This window comes from Tenrec ecaudatus, chromosome 2, assembly GCF_050624435.1.
Source record: "Tenrec ecaudatus isolate mTenEca1 chromosome 2, mTenEca1.hap1, whole genome shotgun sequence".
Taxonomy (NCBI): domain Eukaryota; kingdom Metazoa; phylum Chordata; class Mammalia; order Afrosoricida; family Tenrecidae; genus Tenrec; species Tenrec ecaudatus.
This window is the reverse complement of record NC_134531.1, coordinates 76585509-76608150: the sequence shown is the minus strand read 5'-3', so window position 1 is coordinate 76608150 and position 22642 is coordinate 76585509. Positions and strand designations below refer to the sequence as shown.

Sequence of the window (22642 nt, the reverse complement as noted above, 5' to 3'; positions counted from 1 at the left end):
CAGAACACTGTGATGAGGCTGGGCTGCCAAGAGCTGGAATCAACATGATCACGGTGGTTGGATTGAAGTGCAGATGGGGTTTCCTAGTCAGGCGCCCATACATTTATATTGATAAATACACAATATTTATTTTTCAAAAGTTCAACTGCTAGAACAGGTGATCTTCAACAACACAATAAAAATTTCTATTAATTCTGAAAATATAGAAAAAAACTTAAGACTGCCTAAGACGGTTCTGTTCCTGGTAATATAAACATTTTGTGAATGTTCATTCATAGTATTATTTCTAACTAATTTATAATTAAGTTTTAAGATTCTCATTAAAATGTCTTCCCAGTGGGTTTTGACGATCGTGCTGTCTTTGGTCATTTTTTTTAAAAAATCTATTATAAACTGCTGAGTTGATCTTTCTACATAGAAAAGGCTAGTTCATTTCTGTAAACATTTAAAAATTTCAAAATTTATACCCAATTATTGTATTAAAGATGAAAATACCAAGGTCACAGAGGGGCAATGACTCGTTAAAAATCCTAAAATTAGTTCTTTGTGACAAAGCTGGAACTGCTCAGTACACCTTGCAGACTTTTATATGCCCCTTTTCTCATGCCATTTGATACACATGAACCACTTATTTCTTCTAAGGACGAGTACCTTGCATTTTTGAAAAAACAAGTTACACATTAGCTCGGCCCAGTCAAAGATATTATCATTAACTACACATCACCTCAATAAAAGTACTTTTTCCCCAAGAATAAATACTTTTAACAAAACCTAAATTTTAACGTGATTTTATAACACTGGAAACATGTTAATGTTTCAATTTTCAAAATGCTTATAAAATCTCCTGGGGTATCTATGACAGTATAGTTTCATTTCGCAACCAATCAAATTAAAATGCTTATTGTAATAGGAATAGGGAGATTGGGCATATTTGTGGACATTAAGTGCCTTAGCCCAATCTAATATTTAAGTCACTAATACAACTAAAAAGTGAAGACACTAGATAATGCTACATGAATGTTTGCAATATTGTTCTTTATCTTTTATTTTATAATCTCAATATATAAAAATAATAACCTCAATATATTCAAGTAAACTATAATCCATGAGAACAAAGTTCGTTAAGAAGTATCATTAACATGTTTCAGACTGTACTATTAAAGTAGATATAAAGAAGTAGTGACATATAAAGTAAGACCTAAATGAGTCAACCTTTTATGTTGTAAATCCTTCTAGAGGAGCAAATCAATCAATCAGCATATTTACAACATTATTCAATAATAAATCCATAAATGTAACAGAGAGGAAGATTATCAAATCTTTCTAAGGACTTTATAAAACTTTGACCCATTTGAACTAAGTCTCTGTTGATAATTTTATAAATATTCATCTTATTCCATTGGTCAAGTAAATATATAGTCCCCTTTTAAATGTCATAAAATGTCTAGAACTATAGCAAAGTATGTTTTAAAAACTACTGTCCATAAATAATCCCTGATAAAATTTTGGAAAATATTTTTTCAGTATTTGTACACATATAAATATATACCCACAAATGCATAGGGACTATTTTTTAAATTAAAATGCATATCATGTTATATATGTCTTAGGTTATCATGATTATATTAGATAGCTTTAAAACACTAACTACTAGTGGACACATACATTTCCTATTACAATATCATACTTCAGGTAGCCATTCTTTCTACTTTTAAAATCTTAAGTATTTCTAATCTTTTACTATCCCAACTAATATTGTAATAGCACTATAAATAAATTCCAATATACATCTTTATCTAAGGATAAATTTTTTCCCAACAGTTTTATTGGCATATAACTCACATATCATATAATTCAAAAGTTCAATCACACTAAGGGTTGTGTAACCATCACAATCAGTTTCAGAACATTTCTCCATCTTGTACTCATAAGTGAAGCAATAAAGGAGTCAAGGTGTATGAATATATATACTGCTTTACAGATTAACTGTATAAAATTAATCCTCTCACCATAAATATGACTGTGATCACATAGTTATTTATAAAACTCTGGCAATTTAAGAAGCTAATCCTACATCTGTAATATATCATGTCAATGACATATTTTTACAATAGGACTTTGAAAATAGAAATAGAGTCCAAAGTTATATTCTCTGGCAAAAATCTAGAGTGCAGAAATTCAGGTTAAGAGCAAACTGTATGCTTTGATAACCCATGATAGAATATGGATGGCATTAGGAAAAGTAATAGCTGCCCAATGGCTGCACCTTATCTCCACACAACGGAGAGCTGAAGATGTCATACCTGCAAAAAGGATCAAGATTTTGTTCATAATTCAATTTATATCTATTTGAGTTAGGTATATAAAAAAATGGTCCCCAAATTTCCTACCTGAGGTAAGATTGATTCAAACTTTGATAAATATAGAAAATAGAAATGGTTTTGTGTGGTGGGACTTCCCACAAGGGTGAAAATTATGATGTTTGAAGATAGTCTGTCCTTTATATGGTTTCTAATCTTCCTATTATTTTGGTAGCTTTGCTTACCAGACAGAAAGCATTATAAAGTCAATTGTGGCAGATGTGGTTAGATAAACCTTATCACTTATCTCCCTCTTGACCCATTTAAAAGTTGCTTCAGTTTTTAGTATTTTCTGTTATCCTGAGTGAGGTTTTTGCCTGTTTGTTTTGTCATTTTGGATTATTTTTGCATCTTGACTCTGTTTTGTATGATTTCCTGTACATGTAATCTAGGACCTGAATTAATGAAGTCCTAAAGGCAATGGCAGGGAAGGATGGGGGAAACGGAGAACTAACAACAATGAATATGAAAAGATAATGTTCTGTCACTGATTATGGTAATGATTGCACAACTCTTCCTAATATGACTGATTAAATGTATGATATATGCCAATAAAACTATCAAAAACAGGTTTGTTTTTTATTTGTTTTGGTTTTGATACTTAAGGTGAAAACAACAATAAAAACTAAACTATAATTAGTTCTATTTATGAAATGTTACTATTCAATGAATCTACAAGTCTAGAATCAGTATTATGTTGATGTTCCGAGATGCCAATAAATCAATTTTGAATCGTCGTCGCTCATAGTGACAGAATAGGATTTTCTATGTTATACTCTTTGAGACAAATCACCAGACCTTTCTCACATGCAGTCACTGGGTGTGTTGAAACTGCCATGCTTTCAGTTAACAGTCTAACTTCACTGCATGCCACTAAGCCTCCATTCTCAATGTCAAACCTGCTGTAGCAATCACACAGGGGAAAGAACTGGCCCCCAAGGGTTTCCCAAGGCTGTAATCTTTACAGATACTAACTCTTCTCCTATGGCATGACTAGTGGGTTCAAACCACTGACCTTTTAGATAACCACTGCACCACTATAGCTCCTTGTGGATGTCATGGAGCACAGGTAAAAGAAGCTGCAAGAACCCCTCTAAAACCCTATTTTTACAGAAGAAATATCACCCATGACAATTACTCTTTTTTCAAAATATCTGCTCTTAAAGAGAAGTTATACTTGGCATGTAATATTTGGGTAGACACAAATTTTGAAACTCTTGCAAAGAAAATAAAAGCAGGAAAAAATATAGCAAATATTACCAGCAATACATTCTGGGTGGTAGAAATATAATTTGTTTGTTTCACCTTTCCATTTTAAGTATATTTCTAGTTTTCTATGATTTATGACATAAGTGAAACAAACACATAAAATAACTACCGTATATACTCAAATATAAGCTGACCTGAGTATAAGCTGAGGTCCCTAATTATTACCTGGGAAACCAGAAAAACTGATTGACTCGAGTATAAGCCTAGGGTAGAAAATGCAGAAGCTATTGGTGAGTTTCAATAATCAAAATAAATGAAAATAAAATTAATAAAAATGGAGACATCAGTGAAGTAATGTATTTGAATATTTATTTTAAATAAAAAACCTAAGTAAAGGACAAGTCATTTAACATTAGTAAACCAGCACAGTAAGTGGAAAATAGGTTCAACAAAAACAATAAGGTATCAACAATGATACCTTACGAGTACTAGTCCCTGAGCTCAATCAGCAACCAAGCAAAAATGGAAAGAGTTAAAATCCTTCAAAACTGGATTCCTCATCATCATCTGTATCCCAATGCAGAGCTTCAACTGGTGCGAGGTCATCATAGACACTGTCCTCACTGAGATTGCCGTCATCACCATCACTGCTGTCATTTTCATACAAAGCGCAGTCTTCACTGCCATCCATAGCATTACTAATACTACATTTCTGGAAGGCACGTCGCATCATGTCTTCTGGAATGTCTTCCTATGCATCTTGGACCCACTTTGCTATTAACTCTGTGTCAGGCTTCATGAGATTTCCTCCTTTTGTTAGTCGGGCTTGACCAGACGACATCTATTCATGCCACACACATCTTTCGCACCCAGTCTTTAAAAGGCTTATTCAAAGATACATCATCAAGAGGCTGCAGTACAGATGTAAGCCCACCTGGAATAAAGGCTAAAGTAACTTTACTAGATTTTGCCAATTTTTTTATGTCATCCAATAGATATGATGGGCTCTGAACCTATCCCAAACAAGTAACGACGGCTTTTTCTGTAAGGCTGCTCCTGGTCGTCGGTTCCAAATTTCTTCCAGCCATTTTTTGTTCTGTCTTCATCCATCCAGCCTATAACATGGGCATGCACAGTAATTCTTGGTGGGAAATTGATCTTTTTAGGCAAGGTCTTTCTTTTAAAAATGACAGAAAAAAATAATAAAAATAATGACAGGACGCAGCTTAGTTTCATTAGCTAAACATGATAGAACAACTGTAAAGCTTTTTATTTTTCATTTCCTGTGGTTTTGAGAAAAATGATTTTCTCTCCTAAACTTGCCACACTTCTGTTGCTTGGAAGATCAAAAGTCATGGCAGTTTCATCCATATTCCCAATATCTTCCAGGTCATAATTATAAATCCTTATTTGTTTTATAATAAATGACTAGGATGACATATGGTAATTTTTCTTCAAGGTCTTGTGGCAATTTCTGGGAAATCTTTGTTCTTGGTCTCAAACATAGTAGGCCAAACCTATTCATGAAGCAGGTACACCATCCTGATGACACAGCAAAATTTTCAATGCCTGGTGCTTTATATTTGTCATCCTGAGCCATTTGCAGAGCACGTATGCGGATTCCCATGCGTGTTACACAATAACCATTTTGACAACACTCCATAACCCATTTATGCAATTCACTCTCTAGAGCCCCATAAAAAGACGTTAAACCATGACGAGCTTTTTTAACTTTTGGAATCTGTTCCAAGTTAGCCTTCATTTGCCACCACTCCCTCACTTGCTTTTCGTCAACACAGAATTCCCTACTTGCAATACTGTTATTGCTCTCTTCCAGTATTGACACAACCTTCATTTTGAAACCAGTCTCATATGACTGGTGTTTTTGTTTTGTCTCAAGAGTATTCATTTCTAATAGGATAAAAAAACAAGACTTTGAAAAAGAACTTTTATGGCAATGCCCCTCCACCCCCTGCAACATGCTTGCTGGGGGGTGGAGTCCGTGCAGGCGGGGGATGCAGGATGTGAATTAACACAGAGACTAGGGGGACAGAGAGCGCAGCCAGACACATCCTTACCAGTTCAGCTGCCAGTAAGTGAATCACTACAAGTGTGAGGAGAGATGGAGCGCAGCCACAGGATACATCCTTACCAGTTCAGCTGCTGGTAAATGAATCACTACAGGTGCTTCTGTGAATTGGAGCCGTCCACATCATAGGACGGCTCTGAGTGGTTAAATGTGAATAAACAAACATTCAAAGTCCTGAAGTGTCAGTGGGGCTTTGAATGAACAGTGGAGGAACGGAAATCATCCACGAGATAACGGGCGCTTGTCCCGTTAAAGGGGGGAGCAGCGAGATGTTACACCTCACTGGGGTACCACTGACTCATGTATAAGCTGAACCCGTTTTTCATAATTTATTACTTTAAATATAATTCTGAATCAAAAGGAAGGTGTAACCAAGAGTCTTAATTCATTGCCTACTGAATTATTATGCTGAGGCTGAAGAATTCAGAAACACAAGGTTTGTTCAATGATTCATTAGTTGCTCATGTCAAGCCAGACTTTGAAAAAAGAAATTTCATAGTCACAGTTCCCTCACCACTGAATCATTTTTTGAAGTCAGTGATAATGGCACTCCCGCCCACCTAGAAGTAAAAGTGACTGGCTAAAAGACTCAATTTGGTGCCTATTTGTTTGACTTTATTTCAGACTCAACAGTTCTGATTGGTCTGTATGCCTTTTTAAAATTTATGACACTCAACACTCTAGGTGAGGCTCAGCCTCTTACTCTCTACATTGGCTTAAAACAAAAACCTGCTTTAAAAAAAATAATAAATAAAGACCCAATTTGGTGATCATCTCATTTCTATTTAAGGACCCAAAATCTCCTAAGAATTATATGCAATATGAAACTATCCAACGACACTGATTCTTTCTGTATATCTACCAAGAATAGGTTCCCTCTTTTTCCAGTTCCTACTATCCTCAGTACAGAAATCATGCTCTTAAGGACACAAAATTTTCCGAACTTCCGATTATCTGATTTTTCTACTACAGGTGACAAAGTTGCTAATATTACCTCATTTCCTTCAGAATCTAAACACACACACACACACACACACAAACAAGCAATAAAATAAAATTATATTTTTAAAATGTGTTTTTTAGATCTCTAGATTATAATAAGTACTGTTGTCAGAGTATGTAACAAGCTAATAGCATCCCAATTCACATAATCAAGCTAAAGAAAAGGTCACATTAACATCATAACTCATTAATAACCCAAGAGTACTGACTGCTAAAATGTTACATTTTACATGCAGAAAATGAAACCCCCGAGAAGAAAGTTGCTGTTTCTTTCTGTTTGTTTTTTAAAATTTTGTTCACTGCCTCATCTCTAGAACCTAGAACTCTGATCATTTAAAAACCAAATTAGACCCCAATTTCCGTGAGTCGATTGCAACTCATAGAAACCCGCAAGGCAGAGCTGAACTGCCCTAGAGGGTTCAAGGCTATAAATCTTCATGGAAGCATCTTCCTGCCATGGAGCGGCTGCTAGGTTCTCAAAGCAGCCCAATGCTTAGCCCACTATACCACCAAGGATTCCAGAACAGTCCCCTAGCACTTATTTAGTGGGTGGTCAATAAATATTCATGAAATCAGTGAGTTTCATGCTAAAGCATAGTTTTATCTATTGTCATCTGTGTATGACATTATATATTACATGAAAATATTCATCTGAACAGATCAGGCCCCAGACTTCGTGGCAAATGCTCTTCTATTAACATCAAATCTTTCACCTGATCTACTTGCCACCAGATATTCATGCTTACTAGGCCAGTAAGTCATTAAATGTCTCAATTCCCTATCGAATACAAAACTATACACAGCCATCTTAAGATCCAGCTGAACAGAATGTGTAAAATGCCTTAATGGCCATTTCTTGGACTTTTATCTAAGATTTAGTAAGATTATTAAGTATGTATCAGAAGTAAAGGTTTCAATCAGATCTGGTAAACTGGCCTATTATTTCCAGGAAATCTTTAGTTCACCAATTCCAAGTAATAATCACACTGTTTCCCACTACGCATGAAAAAATATGAGTTTCTAGCAGAATGGTCTAATAAACAACAGCTAGAATCTTAGTGGTGTAGGGGCCAGTGGTTCGAACCCACCAGTACTCCACAGGATGAAGTTGGTTTTCAACTCCCATATGGATTTATAGCCTCAAAACCCAGAGGGGCAGCTGTACTATGTACTATAGGGTCACTATGAGTTGGAGTAGATTCAATGGCAGTTAAAATTTTTACCTTTTTTAGTTAAACTTTGGAGGCCAATCTGACACAAAAGAGAAAATCTAATTGAAGAGGACAGTTTCCCTTATATCAAAAGCTAAATTATTCTCATCAAGTAGGAAATCAAAAGCTTCCCTTTCCAAAAAGAAAAGCACGTAACTCCAGTCTTAAATGAAATAAAAATTAAAAACAATGCTTAAAAAATAGTACTTAAGCTTATTTTTATAGGTCTTCTACACATTTGGTTGTCTCAAGATAATGGATCCATAATACAGTGGTGAAATTCTTTTAATACAAAAGTGAATATTAAAAAATAGTTCATGATAAGAGTTGCATGAACCCCCAACAAAATGATTTAAAATATTCATGAAAATAAAAATGTAAAATTTATTTTTAATAATTACCAAGAAAAAAAGTTTATTCAAGACAACAAAATGGGATATATGGGTCTCAGACAGATTTTTAAAATAATGCTATATAAACAGGACCAGTAGAGAAGACATTTTAGTAAAACAAGTACATTTTGGTTTAAAAATGGAGGGGGAAAAAATCTAACACTTACTTTGTAAATAGTGTAAAACCATCAAAACAAGACTATAGCTGCTTAGAGTACCACGACTGGCATCATTTATGTCATGATGACTTGCCCACTTCTTAATCACCAATACTAACGGACGAACTCGGTTTTCAACTGAAAGAAAAATTAAAATTTAGAAGTGGTCAGAAGAATTACAACTACTTTAAAAGTTTACATCACTTCCCAACTTCATGCCAAAGGAATATTCCTCCCTGTGTACTAAATACTATATTTATCATTAATGTGTTTATGTTTCAAAACGTATTTTAGTTATCTTTTAAAAATAACCAATATCAAAATTTACTTCACTAATAACTGTGGTACTGCGTTTTTATGTAGGACATAGTATTCAAATAATTTAACTATACAGAGTAAATATTTATACACAACTAAATAGTTACCACTATTATGCAAGCACTTAAGTAAAATAAGGCATGAAGGAAAAACAACGTAGCATTACTTAATTGGAAATAAACCAAAAACTTACGGTATGCGTAAGCTCTGAGAAGGAATGTGTTTCTTATTCCAACAATATTGTTTACATTCAAGTCAAACTCCACACAACTATTAAAAAAAAATTAACAAAACTTTAGCTGAAGTACAAATCAAGTAATGATATTCACATCCAATGAGGCCAAAGCAAAAGAAGCCACTTTTAAAATGAAGCAGTAGAGAATGAACACAAGCGTACCGCTTCCATTGCTCTTTGCTTTATTACACTTCACAGTATTGTGTTTTCCCAAATCGCAGATCCGTAGCAAACGTGCATAGTCCAAGTCTACCAACAGCCTGTGCTCACTTCCTATCTCTCAGTCACATTTTGGTAATTCACATAATATTTCCAATTTATTCTTAATACTATTGTACATTTAACAGACTAAAGTATAAACGCATATGCACTGAGAAACAAAAAAGATTTCTGTGACTTGTGATACTCATTTTATTGGAAGTGAATCCACACACAGTATCTTCAAGGTATACTTGTGAATATATCATTGTAATATGCTTTGGTATATATTAATAATATGATTGATGTTGAAAGACTTACAATGCAATGCCAATACGTTAATTGCCTTAGGCAAAGGAAACATGTTTAATAGTAAGATCCTTTCCAGATAAACAAAATTGTGAGGCCAAAAACAGTTCAGAGCAAGTTATCCCATTAAGATACAAATTTTACTACTGATATCTGGGAAGAGTTATAAGGGTCAAAAACAAATACTACAATCTTTGAAAGCAAAAACATCAGAGAACTCACAACTTAAGGAAAAAGTATATTTTGAGTAGTCTATTTTCCATTAAAATGAAAAGCAACTTAAACATCACTGAATTTGTATCAAACCCTTTAATGTAAATTACATCAAATTTCATTAAGTAAAATGCTATTGAGAATGTATTACAGGTTCCATAAAGAGGTGCTAATTACAGTTCATTAAATGTCCTATATCCAGGGATATAACATGTCATAGTACAGAGGCTTCAAAAAGTTCATGGAAAAAAGGGAATTGAAAGTAATGGAATTTTTCCACAAACTTTTTTTGAAACCGTATATATTAAAAAAAAAACACTCACTGCCATCATGTTGATCCCAGCTCAGAGAGACTCTACAGTTCTCAAAAGCATAGACTTTTATAAGGGCAGACAGCTTCATCTTTCTCTGGTAGAGCGGCTGGGGGTTTACTTGCCAGCCTCGAGGTTAGCAGCTCAATGCCTAGCTCGTAGCACTACCAGGACGCCCATATAAATATATACTCGATATTATATATCTTGCCTTATATGAAGGAATATTGAAAATTAAATAGAACCTTGATTAGGTTCCACAGTATTTACCAAAAGGCATTTTTAATACCCCTAGGAAAAAGAACAGAACAACAAACCAGTCTGTCAAGTAAATTCCAACTTACAGTCATCAGATTAGATCGACTACTCTAGTTCATGGATTAATGCACAAATTTTGCCCACAAAGTATACGATAAACTCATATTTAAGACATATTTTAAAGTAGTAAAATATGGCCATTATGTTCAACGTTATAGAAACTGTTATATTTCAATTATGCTGTAGGTATTCTAAGACGCCATAGAACTGTAAGCTAAACATTGGACAGCTAACCACAGGTTGACATTTCAAGGGAGAAAGATGAGGCCTCTGCTCCCAGAAAAAGTCCATCTTCAGAAACCCCGTACAGACGCTCTGTCGTCGGAACTGGCTCAAAAATAGTGGTGTGGTTTTCTGGGTTGGTATTTTAAATAATTCACTACTGGCATGATTACTTACAAAAATCTATGGAAAGTAGTCTATTAAATGGATTTCCTTGTAGTTCTACAAATTATAGGTGTATCTGTTAACAGTGCCCAGACTTTATAGAAGGGACTTTAGAAAAAGAAAACAAAAATTCTGAGTTACACATTCTGCTCCCTTTTTTTTAACATATAAAGTAGTTTCACTAGCAAACCAAAATAACTGCCATCGAGTCAATACCTACTACTCACAGTGACCCTCTGTGGGTTTCTAAGAACAATTTATGGGAGTAGACAGTCCAGTCTTCCCCCATGAAGCAGCTTGGTGGTTTCAAACTGATGACCATGAGGATAGCAGCCTTATGCATAACCACGATACCACCAGAAAATGTGGTAAATTGTCTTAAATTATTAAATTTCTTTATGAAAATATGCATTTATGAAATGAGCATAATTTTCACGTCAGCCATTTAGTTTTCCAGGTTTCTACTTTAGTGTAGTAAAGAAATCTTATCTATAAATTTAATTTGTTACATTTAATCATAATACCTATTGCTGTTCAGTCTATTTCAACTCATCAAGACCCCATGGAACAGTATTGTCAAAGGGGGTACCTCACTGGAATGGCCCAGAAGGGGCTATAACAGCAGTTAACTATGATTCAACCTAGATAGTACGGAAGTTTTTAATTGCCAATGGGCATTGAGTAATTTCCCAGTACTGAAAAAGGCAGTTGGCCAAATAAGTTTGGGAACCTATGCTATAGGACATGGTGAAAGTACCACACAGGATTTCCACGACTGTAATTTTTACAAAAGTACTTGTCTGCCACATCTCTCTCCATGGGACAGCTGGTAAAAACAGCGCCACCAGAGTTCCTTTAGTTATAAAAAAACGATATTCACTGCCATTGAGCAGACACTGACTCTCTGCAACCCTATATAATACAGTAGACCTGCTCCATGGGGCTTCTAAGGCTGTAATCTTTATGGGAACAGACTCCCACACCTTCCTCCCAAGGATCCACTGGTGAACATAAACCGCTGACATCTGAACTAACAGCCAAATGTTTAACCCTTGCACAAAAAGGGTTTCTTCTTAGTAACAACAGCTTTCTTTTTAAAACCATTTTATTGGGAGCTCGTAAAACTCTTATCACAATCCATCCATACATCCATTGTGTCGAGCACATTTGTACATTTGGTGCCATCATCATTCTCAAAACATTTGCTTTCTACTTGAGCCCTTGGTATCAGCTCATTTTCCCCCTTCTTCCCCACCCCCAAAATTTTGTTTTAAAGATTCCACTAAGTACAATATAATTTATAGCTAGAAGTCCCAGTTTATTTGTACTAAGGATAATTAATTCAACTTTTAGCTAATACTGAAACTCTTCAAGCTGAATTAAGTGAAAAATGAGAGAAAAAATATATATATACAGAATTGTCATAGACACACATAAGTCCTAACTATAATTTGAACTTCCAGACTATATGGGACCAGAGACTACCAAATAACTCCATACTCTAAGCCAGAAGGTTAACTAACTAACTTATCCAACTTCCCTTTCTCATCAGATACCATTAAAACCTATCGTACACATGTAAAGAGGGGAGTCTAAAGTAAAGACAGAGTCTTTATTGGAGCTGAATAGTTAGACAACCACATAGGCAGGGAATAGACAGGTAACTTAGTTGCTCGTCACCCATTTTTAGCACCACCTGGTTTACCTTTAAAGCATAATTTTCAAAGATCAGAAGTAACGCTACCTCTCCAAAAAAATCAAAGGACTTTTTTGGATGTGTAATACAACCTTCTATCGGAATTTTTGGATTTTATTTTTATTTTTAACTTTTAGTAAAGGAATAAATGCCAAAAGATTCCAAGATAACTTACGATCTAAATGATAAATATGTATATATGCTTTACATTGGATAATGCTTCCAATACTCAGAATGTCAAATTTATAACAGACCTGCTCATCATTTCAGACCACCAAAGTAATTTCTAAAAACTGACAAAGGTATTAGATCATTGCACATATTTCTCAATTATGTACATCACAGGAAAGTGATGAAAGTGATCTAAACCAAAGGGAAAAAAGAAGAGTTCAATAATTACTTACTGAATTTTATCCCTGAACTTAACAATTGGCACTTTTGCTCGAATCAGCTGAGGTCGGTCAACATAGCCAGCTAAAAGATAAAAAAGATCATGTAAATGTTTCTCAACTCCATAGTGTTGCAATATACATTTTAAAAATAACCGCATTTTAACAAGTTAAAAGTGTAGTCTTTAAGAAAGAAAACAGAGCAATCAAGATGTTACTGAATTTTTCTGTGATTGAAGAGTCCTGTCTTTAGGAGCCTTTATATTACCGCTATTTTCAGAAATGTGGTCTAATAACTTTATGTATAAGTCAGCAAGGGAAGTATACCCAAATTTTGGTATAATACATTAACTATTATGTAACTATAAAAATATTTACATTAAGAATTAGATCAGGTCCACAAAGTAGATTCTAAAATATCAAGTTACTCTATATTATTTCCAAGTATCGTAAGTTTTAAATATTTACAAAGAGCCTTAATTGTGGAAATGTCTATAACACATTATACGGCAAAGGGGAAGGCACATTCAAATAAGTAGGATCACTAAGACAAAAAACACAAATATGCATTCCTTTATTCCATTAAAAGTTTGGAAAATTTTTTTGAATTTAAGAAAATTCGTGCTCATTCCAGAAAATTAGACAAATATGGAAATTTATGTATAGAAAAGAAATGATAAACTTTCTCAAGTGAGCAATTTCTTCATTTTAAACTAGAGGAAAACAAATTAAAGTAAAAATGTTTTAAATATATATTTCCTGTTATCATGCTTTCATCAACAAAATCATCAAATAAATCAAGCCTCAAAATAAAAATCACGTGAACTTAGTGAGTTTTAATGAAAAACCAACACATTAAACTTCCTGTATAAGTTACTTAACCTATTACTGACCCAGCCACCTTAATGCCTTAAAAATAATACAAAAGGAGAAATAAAACCCTTCATTTGATTAATTTTGTAAGGTTTTCTGCTTAAGTTATGAATTATTCCTTCATTTGACAGATAAGAACCCTGAAGTCCACTATACTATAAGCACCCATAATAGGTGTAGACTGGTTAAGGAAAGTACTCAATTTTTCCCAGCTCAAAGTGAAGCATGTAATAATTCTTACTAATACATGGGGAAATTTTCTTTCTAACATCACACAGAGTGTGATTTCAACTAACCATGACAATTTGTAGAAGTATAAAAACTACCTATATACTCGAGTATAAGCTGGCCCGATTATCAGCTGAAGCACCTAATTTCACCACAAAAACTGCATTAAAAATATGCTGAAAAAACTCGGCTTAAATGATGTTCAAATGTGCTTGACACAATGGTTGGATGAGGCCCCAATAAAATGATTTTAAAAACAAAAAAACCTCGTCTTATACACAAATATATATGGTATTTGAGATGGCTCAACATGTGGATTAAAATCTGCTTAGAACCAGCTTGTTCAAAAAATGAAACCTGACAATAAAGTGGCCTGCTCAACCATTCTGCATTCTACTACAATAATAAATTTGGGCTTCATATTCAGTGATAATATTTTTAAAACATGAGAAGATGTATTTCTTTTACCTTCACTGACTATATACATATAGAATCTGCATTGGATCACTCTTTTGGCTTCTCCCAAATATTATGCATTACAATTATTTATATCCATGCCTTAGTTTCCTCCTAATAATCTGTATCTTAGGTTCCTAAATGTATTTGGCCGACTGCTTTTCATCTAGAAAAAAAAATTACTCAGCACCCTCCTGGCAACTAAAACCTTTTTGTACTATAGCCTATTAACCAGGATAATGCGTAGAAATCTGCTTTGGCACCGCCCCCCTCAGTTATTCCTGTGCCCCCAAAAGGGACTACACATTGGGAAATATAGATCTAGACCAGTTTGAGAAAAAGAACTGAGGCTTAAATCTCTTTAACACCTCCACCCACACTGCATTCAGTGGATAGCTTGCAAGTACACACGATAAAAACTTATTAAATAGTTACCCATCCTTTCAATGAAAAAATTAAAGGAATCCATTTAGAGAAAATGGATCAATATTAAACCTACCCTAATCAGAAAATAAACAATTCTTACCAGAAAATAAGTAAAGTGAGAGACATTTTAAATAGTTATGTCAAAGGACATATGAGCTGAGGCATGTCAGACTTACAAAGTCTAGTACAGAAGTGTTTATGGACTAAGGTGAGTATATGCCGTGCTTCAGTCTTCTGATTAACCTGAAAAAAACACTGAAAAGTTAAAAATAAAGTGTTTTTTCATTATCATTCTAAAGTTAGTGTTTTGCTTTCTTAAATTATCTAAATAAAAGATTCACTTTTGTTTTATCTTTTTCCAATAGACACGAAATTACAATATAGAGTAAATCTTCACTGCTGTCTTTCATCTTTCATATGAACATTTCACATCAACAAATCAAGAATTTTAAACTTAAAGCAATTTTTTAAAAATCACTGAAACAACCATGTCATTTATTCTTGAGATAAGCAATCTTCTCCAACAAAATTACCAAATTTTAACATTCTGTAACATGTCATTATTTCCTTATCTAGATTGTGAGCTGCTTACAAATAAAATCTATCGGAGTTTCAGTTTGAGTATAAACTATAAATACAAGATTCAGACATGTGAATACGGTTTCAGAATTAATCAGATGTGCATGAGAGCAAATTTTAACCAAAACTCTTATATTCTCTTAAGAGTTTGTGGGTTTTTGTTTTTTCAATTCTCTTAAAAGACTTTAAAGCCTAAAAAGGTATCAATTTCTTTTGTGAAGTAAATCTCAGAAGAGTCCCTAGAGAACAGGGCAGAGTAATGCAATCCAGCAGGTGACACCCCACAGGCCCTGAAGGATAGATGAGCAAAGCACTGGCCGGTTAGAGGGGCGCTGCAAGCTGCACAAACTTAACACCTATCCTGTCTCCTGGGCCCTGCCTTTCCAAACAAACCCCTCCAGTGCCACCCAAAGACATTTAAATATGCAGAATGTGGCCCAACCTATATCATGTGCACCTACCTGCACCTAATTTAATCTTTGTTAATTCAGAAGACACCTAAGAATTGCTTAAAAAGACTGCTTCAAAGCAGTTTATTAAACACCAATTCTTGCGATATTAAAAATACAATGTAAATATCTTAAAAAGAAATAATGGCAAAATATCACCACAAAATACAATAAATCTTAATTCTCTTATTTTAGCAAAATCACTTTGTAACACATAAAAATAAACCCAAATCCCAAAACATTTTCAAGAGAAAAAAAGATTAAAATTAAAATCACTGAGAATGTAAACAGAAAGAAAATATATACAGAAGATAATATTCTTTTCCTTTAATTTTCTTTGCTTCATCCTGGTAATATGTCCAACCCAATGCCATTTCAAAACAGAGGCAGAGCTCTTTAAAGCACACGCTGTTTGGAAATGTTGATGGCAACATATGTACAAGTATGCCTACTAAAACTGAACAATGGATTCAATTGCAAAAAGATTTGCAAGAGCCCCCGATACATTTTTAAAAATAAATAAAAACATGCTGAAGCCATCTCACCTTAAAAACCTAGAACTAAAAAACTTCCAGTTTTTTATTAGCCTTAAACCAGAGTATTTCCTGGTTTTACTTGAATTACTGTAAATAGTCCTTTTCCTCAATAACTTTTACTTATTAAATGACTTAACTTGAGAACCATCGTTGGATACAATGTTTCATTACTTACTGGTTCCTCTTTCACAACCAGGCAAAGATCACCATCACTGCTCCGTGTACCAAATCCATTCAGTGAGGACCCAACCAAAAAAAGTCTGCTTTCTAAAGAAACAGAGGAGAATTATAAAGTATTAATTAAATTTTAAAGTAGTAATATATAAAAATAAGAGACAGACACAATAAGGAAACATACGCGGAAATAACAGCTGGATTTCTCTCTGCAGCAGAGTTCGACAAAGTTCTTTCTTCTTTAGATCACTTACTTGCTGCTGACAAGCTTCAAATAACTCCAGTATCTGCTGGCTCAACTAGAACACACCACAAAAATAAAAAACTCTTGTGACTTTGCAGAAATTCCAAAGTAATTACCCTGTGAAGTACAAACAAATACTACCAAAAGAATTTAGAAAATACCTATTATCTCCCTCGATACTGTGCAATATAAAACTATTACTCAAGTACAGTTGTGGAAAAGTTGAAAAAATACATTATAAACTTCACAAAGTAAAATATTACTAGCAACAGAAAAGTCATCCAGCCACTAAGTGTTTTTTGTACAGCCAGCACAACAGAACTGTGTTAAGTATTATAAAAACAAGAAAACAGAAATGTGCTGCAGAAAACATGAGTGGCAATATCTAAAATATTTACTATGTAGCCCTTTATAGGAAGTTGGCCCAACCTCGGTATTCAGATTAATGACTGCAAAATATAAAAACTTTAAAAACCTTGGTCTCCTACACTCACGCAAATAACCTGCCTCCCTCCCAATCAGTACAATATTGTCCTGAACTTGCGCCTCACCGTCCTCCACCAATCTATCTATTGAACAGATTCCCTTCTAATCCAATTCTTGTCATCACCATACGTGATTTTTCCTTATCTACAACATATAACACAACAACATGCTTCCATCAGAACCCAAGGGGAGTAATTTACTTCCTTACCAGTCTGTGGTCTGTAATGCATCCCCTGAACCACTTTTATATCTTGCTTTAGCACCTCACTCCCCTCGATCCACAACTCAGTCCTCTAATATCCTAAAAATCTGACCAACAGATCCAAACAACCACTTTCTATCTATTCGTACATCTGAGCTGCCAAGAGATGCTATTTCTAAAATTAAAAAAAAAAGAGGGGGGAATCACAATATTGGAGTCCATCAAGGTCCGCCCTTAGCATCACTCAGCAACTAGTCCTGTGTCTCTAGTAAGATGTCGCTCCCATATGTCACTATCATCATTCCAAAATCTTTACTATTTTCTTCAAGTCCATCATACTTCTGTATGTTCTCCAACAGATAACCTCACATTAAAGTGTCCTAACAAAATTGAGGAGAGATGTGACATTCCTCAGCTTCCTGACACTAAAGCTGAACAAAATCGCATCTACTCTGTCAGAAAAGCTGTCCTTTCACTCTGTACAAAGCTATCCCTCTGCCCATTCTTTTGTAATCAAACCTGGTCTTCTCCAGGGAAAACTCTCCAATAGGTTTTTATTTATCCCTATATTTTCAACCTCTCTAGTTCTTCTCCATAGTTCATGACCACACACAACTCTTACCCAGTGTTTTAAAAGTTTTTTTGGTTTTTTTTAATTTTAACAATTTATTAGGGGCTCATACAATTCTTTTATCATGTTTAGAATACAAATTTTAAGAGGAAAAGCCATTAGGCAATTTTCCTAAAAGAGACTTTTTTAATATCAATTAATACCCCTCCAAAAAACAAAACAATACAAAAAGTTTAACTAGGAGAATAAAACAAACTAATCAGATCAAATTAATTCACAGCCAACAAATAAAACACAATTAAATGGCTGGGTCTCTGCATTAGCCCCAATATATTAAGAAGCGAGCATAAACATCAATAGCAGCAAAGTTCCATACTATCAGAAGCGGTATAAGGGAAAAGAGGAAAAGAAAGAAGTTTGGAAATCATATTGCCTATAGGTACTAAGTCTCCACAAACTGCATGTGCAAAAGCAACCAAAATTTGAAGGGGCTGTCATCAACACCTATCCCTGTGTAAAAGATTCCAAAAAATACTTTTTCAGCTGAGAATACCAGGACTTGGTCATATTCTACAAAATAGGAACACGCTATGCTTCTGTCTAAATATAAGTGCTATCTACAAACTACAAACACAAATTAGCATGGATTTTCAAAACAGGCAAAATACAATTAAATATGGTCCAGAAAATGGGTCATTAGCTCATCATCATTTCAATATAAACTGGTAATTCCTCAGCTCTCTCACTGTCATAATCTTTGTAACACAAAAAACTGTGGTTAAAGAGCTGGTAAAAATTTATGGAGTCAAATAAAAACAGATAGGCAACAGAATTTTAAATTTTAAATTCATTCCTAATGTTGAATTTCCTTTCTCTTCAAACTAATCAATACTATAATTTAAAAAATCAGAAAAATGCTACACTCAAAACAACCCCACTCCCCCCCCCCCGTTGGTAGGCCATTTTGTTTTTGCAAATGAACACAATGTAGAGGTATTTTAATTTATAAATTCACATATTGAGAAGGCATTTTGAATTACTGATTTTTTTTTCCTTTTAACTCCATTTGCTTTTATATCGTTTTATTATGGGAAGTGACATTGCCTACTAAGGAAGAGGGCAATTAAAACAACAAAAAAACTCCCTTGTGAGTCCCTTTGTTCTGAATCATAGTCTAGGTAGGTCTACATAAATTTACATCTCGGTGGCTTTCACACTTTTTTCCACAAATACATTATATGCTGTAACACTATATAAAGATATACATAAAAATATGAACTATATATGAAGTATACATAAGATATACACAAAAAATTAAGATGGAGTATTTTGTTCATCATATATAAATAATTTATATATTAAATAAACAAATACATAAAAGATTTATATTTAAAAAATGGGTCCAAATGCAGTTCATTGTAACTTAAAGATGTAAATCATGGACTACCGATTTTATTTCAACACTCAAGACAAAGGAAATCTCAGTTAAATCTCATATCAACTCAAAATTCAAACTCAATGAAGTCAATTCATATAATAATTTCACCTAACCAGAATTTCCAATAAGCAACTTATATAATAGATGAAATTCAAGAGCTCTGGGAGGACAGTACTTGTTCTTCTGCCAGCTCTTTTGTGTCAGTACTGTGAGCTTAACCGACTGCACCACAGGAGCTCCCTAAATGTCTCTTTTGTACAAAATAAATACACATGGTGGGCCTTCACAAAGTTCGAGAAAAAATTCCATTTTCTTTTACTTCATGTTTCCACAAACTTTTAAAATTCTCATATATTTATATAGAAGCTAATATAAATAAATTCAAATTTTAAGTAGTTCAGATTTCTATTTAAACTTTTATTAATGTAGCAACACCATTAAAACAAATGATGAAATTTAAAATGGAAAAAATCTAAACTCAGAGGATACTCATTTTCAAAAATGCAATTTTTTAGGTTACTTTACAGAAAATAGATATTCAGAATAGTTGAGAAAACATCTACTAACAAAGTTTCCCCTGGAGTAAAGATGATTCAGCTGAGCTATTATTAAAATTAACTCATTATTACAAATCTTGAGTTCTTTATACTACTTAGCAAATATTGCTTCAGACTTTCTCCAACTTGGTTCCTCTAGTGATTTTTGCCCTCTATAAATCCTATTTCAAATCTTTTCCAGTACTTCCACATCACTTGCATCCCACTTCATCTTAACAGATTACTATCGTGCTCATTAATACAGTACAAAACAGAAAGAAGTCTTTAAAACATGGGAACTCCACTGGCATCTCCCTACTAAATCTAAGCCTCTCCTATACCTACACACCTCTGAACCTCTTACCTAAGGCCAATCACTCTGAACATACATAGGATAGGATCCATTCCCTTTCCACAGCAATGGAGCCTTATTACTATTGTTTATTCTTTCTCCCCTGAATGATCAATCTCTACTAGCTTGTTTCCATAAACATTTATATGCTGAAATTTAGCCCATAGTTAAAAGAGGAAAAAACCAGAACAATTGAAACCTCCTTTAAGCTAACTTCCTACTTTTAGTTCTTTTCTTTCAAATTCAAGCTTTCCTAATGTTTCCCACTCCTCACACTATTTTTATCAATCTTAGGCCCAAACTCTTTTCTCTATGAACAGTCATATCACACCCATACTCCTGGGCTTAACTTACCATCTACATGCCGATAATAATTCAAATGTACATTTATGACCAGTATCTTTACTCTAAATTCCAAATTCATATATTCGACTGCCAACTGAAGTATCAGTTTTGGTATTTCAAAAGCACCTAAAAGGCAACATGCCAACAGAACTCACTACGTCCTTTCTTACCCGCTCATTACTATTTAAGCACACAGACATCACCTTCTCTCTCTCATTTTGATCATCTCAGTGAATGATACCACCCTGCATCCAAATGTGAAAGCCAAAATCTTGAGAGTTACGGTAAAGTATCTTCTTTTCAGTACAATCCCAGGATTCTCAACCAAAGACACACAGACACACACACACAAAGCAATGTTTGTAGCTACTATTTGTCACAACTAAGGATTAATAATGACATCTACAATGCAAAAGGCAAAGATTCAAAGGAAACACAGTACAACCCCTTTACCAAAGAACTGCTTAGCATACAGCTCTCAAATAATACTCGTTCATTACTTTCTCTCTCTCCTATTACTTCCTACTTCGAAATAACTAACCTTTCAAATACTACCTCAACTACATGAATCCCCAACATACAAACTTGTTCACAAAGCACTCAAAATAATCTTAGCTCCTATCCCTTCCCTGCTTTAAAAAAAAAAAAAAGCCTATCAAGTTACTACTGTGCTCGGCTAAAGAACAAAATACTTCCAAAGTCCTGAATAATCTCTCCTGCTCCCCACTTCTCCAACCATATCTTCAACCATCCTCAGCCCTGACTTACCAAACTTTAGCTACCTCGACCTCCTTTTTGTTCTTTGAACATCCTATGATCCTTTCTACATTGGAACCTTCATATAGGCCTCAACCTATCACCCACTCCCATGTTCTTGAATCGTTAGCTCATACTTATCCGTCATAGCTCAGCTCAAACATTTCATCCTTTGGCCTTTCTTTAGCTCCCAAATACATCTTCTCACCACTCTGTAATTTTCCTTCTGGTACTTATATTTAAATACAACTGTGATTTGCATGGTTTTTCCATGGTTCTTGCTCTTATTATACTGTAAGTTCCATGGAACAGAGACCATGCACACCTAGTATACCAATGAATGTCCGATGCCTTCTACAAAGTAACCTTCACAAATAATTGCTAAGCCCTAAATAAACACAAAATGTAATCTACCACATAAATTTCAATTGTTATTTTTACTGCAAGTACTTCAGGATCCTTATCACTAACTCTGACTTCATTTCTGGACTTCAAACATACACAGTTGGCTTTGCTACACATAACACCTTTTCCTTTTTTTAAAAATCATTTTTGAGGGCTCGTACAACTCTATCACATCCATACATACATCCATTGTGTCAAGCACATTTACTTCCATCATCAGTCTCAAAACATTTTCTTTCTACTTGAGCCCTTGGTATCAGCTCCTCACTTTTCCCCCTCACTCCCTCACAAGCCCTTGATAATTTATAATTTTGTCACCTTTTTCTTTAATAGCGATTTGCTTGTGCATGGCTGGTAATTGGGTGTCAATTTAGAAGTTGTGTCTATTTGCATATGGAGCTGAAATTGTAGAATTATAATTTTCTTAAGAAAAAAAGTCCTCGGGAGGGGGTAGCAGGGAGGGAAGGGAAAAAATTAGGAGCTGATACCAAGGGCTGAAGCAGAAAGCAAGCCTTTTTTTGAGAATGATGATGACAACAAATGTACAAATATGCATGACACAGTGGATGCATGTATGGATTGTGGTAAGAGTGGCATGAAACCCCAATACAGTAATTTTTAAAAAAAGGAAAAAGTCCTCAGTGTGGCTGCTACATAGCAGGAGTCTCATGGATTGAAGATGACGGAAAATAAGATTCAGCACCCAGGATTCCCTCAAAGAAGCACTCTAAGCCCTAAAGAGCTCTCTGTGGATGACTTTATTTCCTTTTGTTTATACCTTAATAACAGCC

General features: G+C 34.3%; 1 protein-coding gene across 2 annotated transcripts in view; it reads right to left on the bottom strand.

The window, feature by feature from the left end:
* The window catches only part of TENT2 (terminal nucleotidyltransferase 2), a 75063-nt gene that overhangs the window by 31732 nt on the left and 20689 nt on the right, over window positions 1-22642 (bottom strand). The window contains exons 5-10 of one of the 2 annotated variants that reach the window (XM_075541213.1): window positions 16701-16815; window positions 16518-16609; window positions 14955-15021; window positions 12811-12880; window positions 8933-9009; window positions 8431-8559 (exon numbers count right to left, since the gene is read on the bottom strand). In XM_075541213.1, coding sequence (XP_075397328.1) covers window positions 8431-8559; window positions 8933-9009; window positions 12811-12880; window positions 14955-15021; window positions 16518-16609; window positions 16701-16815 — 550 coding nt within the window. Of the gene's footprint in view, window positions 1-8430; window positions 8560-8932; window positions 9010-12810; window positions 12881-14954; window positions 15034-16517; window positions 16610-16700; window positions 16816-22642 lie in introns of both variants that reach the window. The other variant, XM_075541212.1, reaches the window with a different exon arrangement.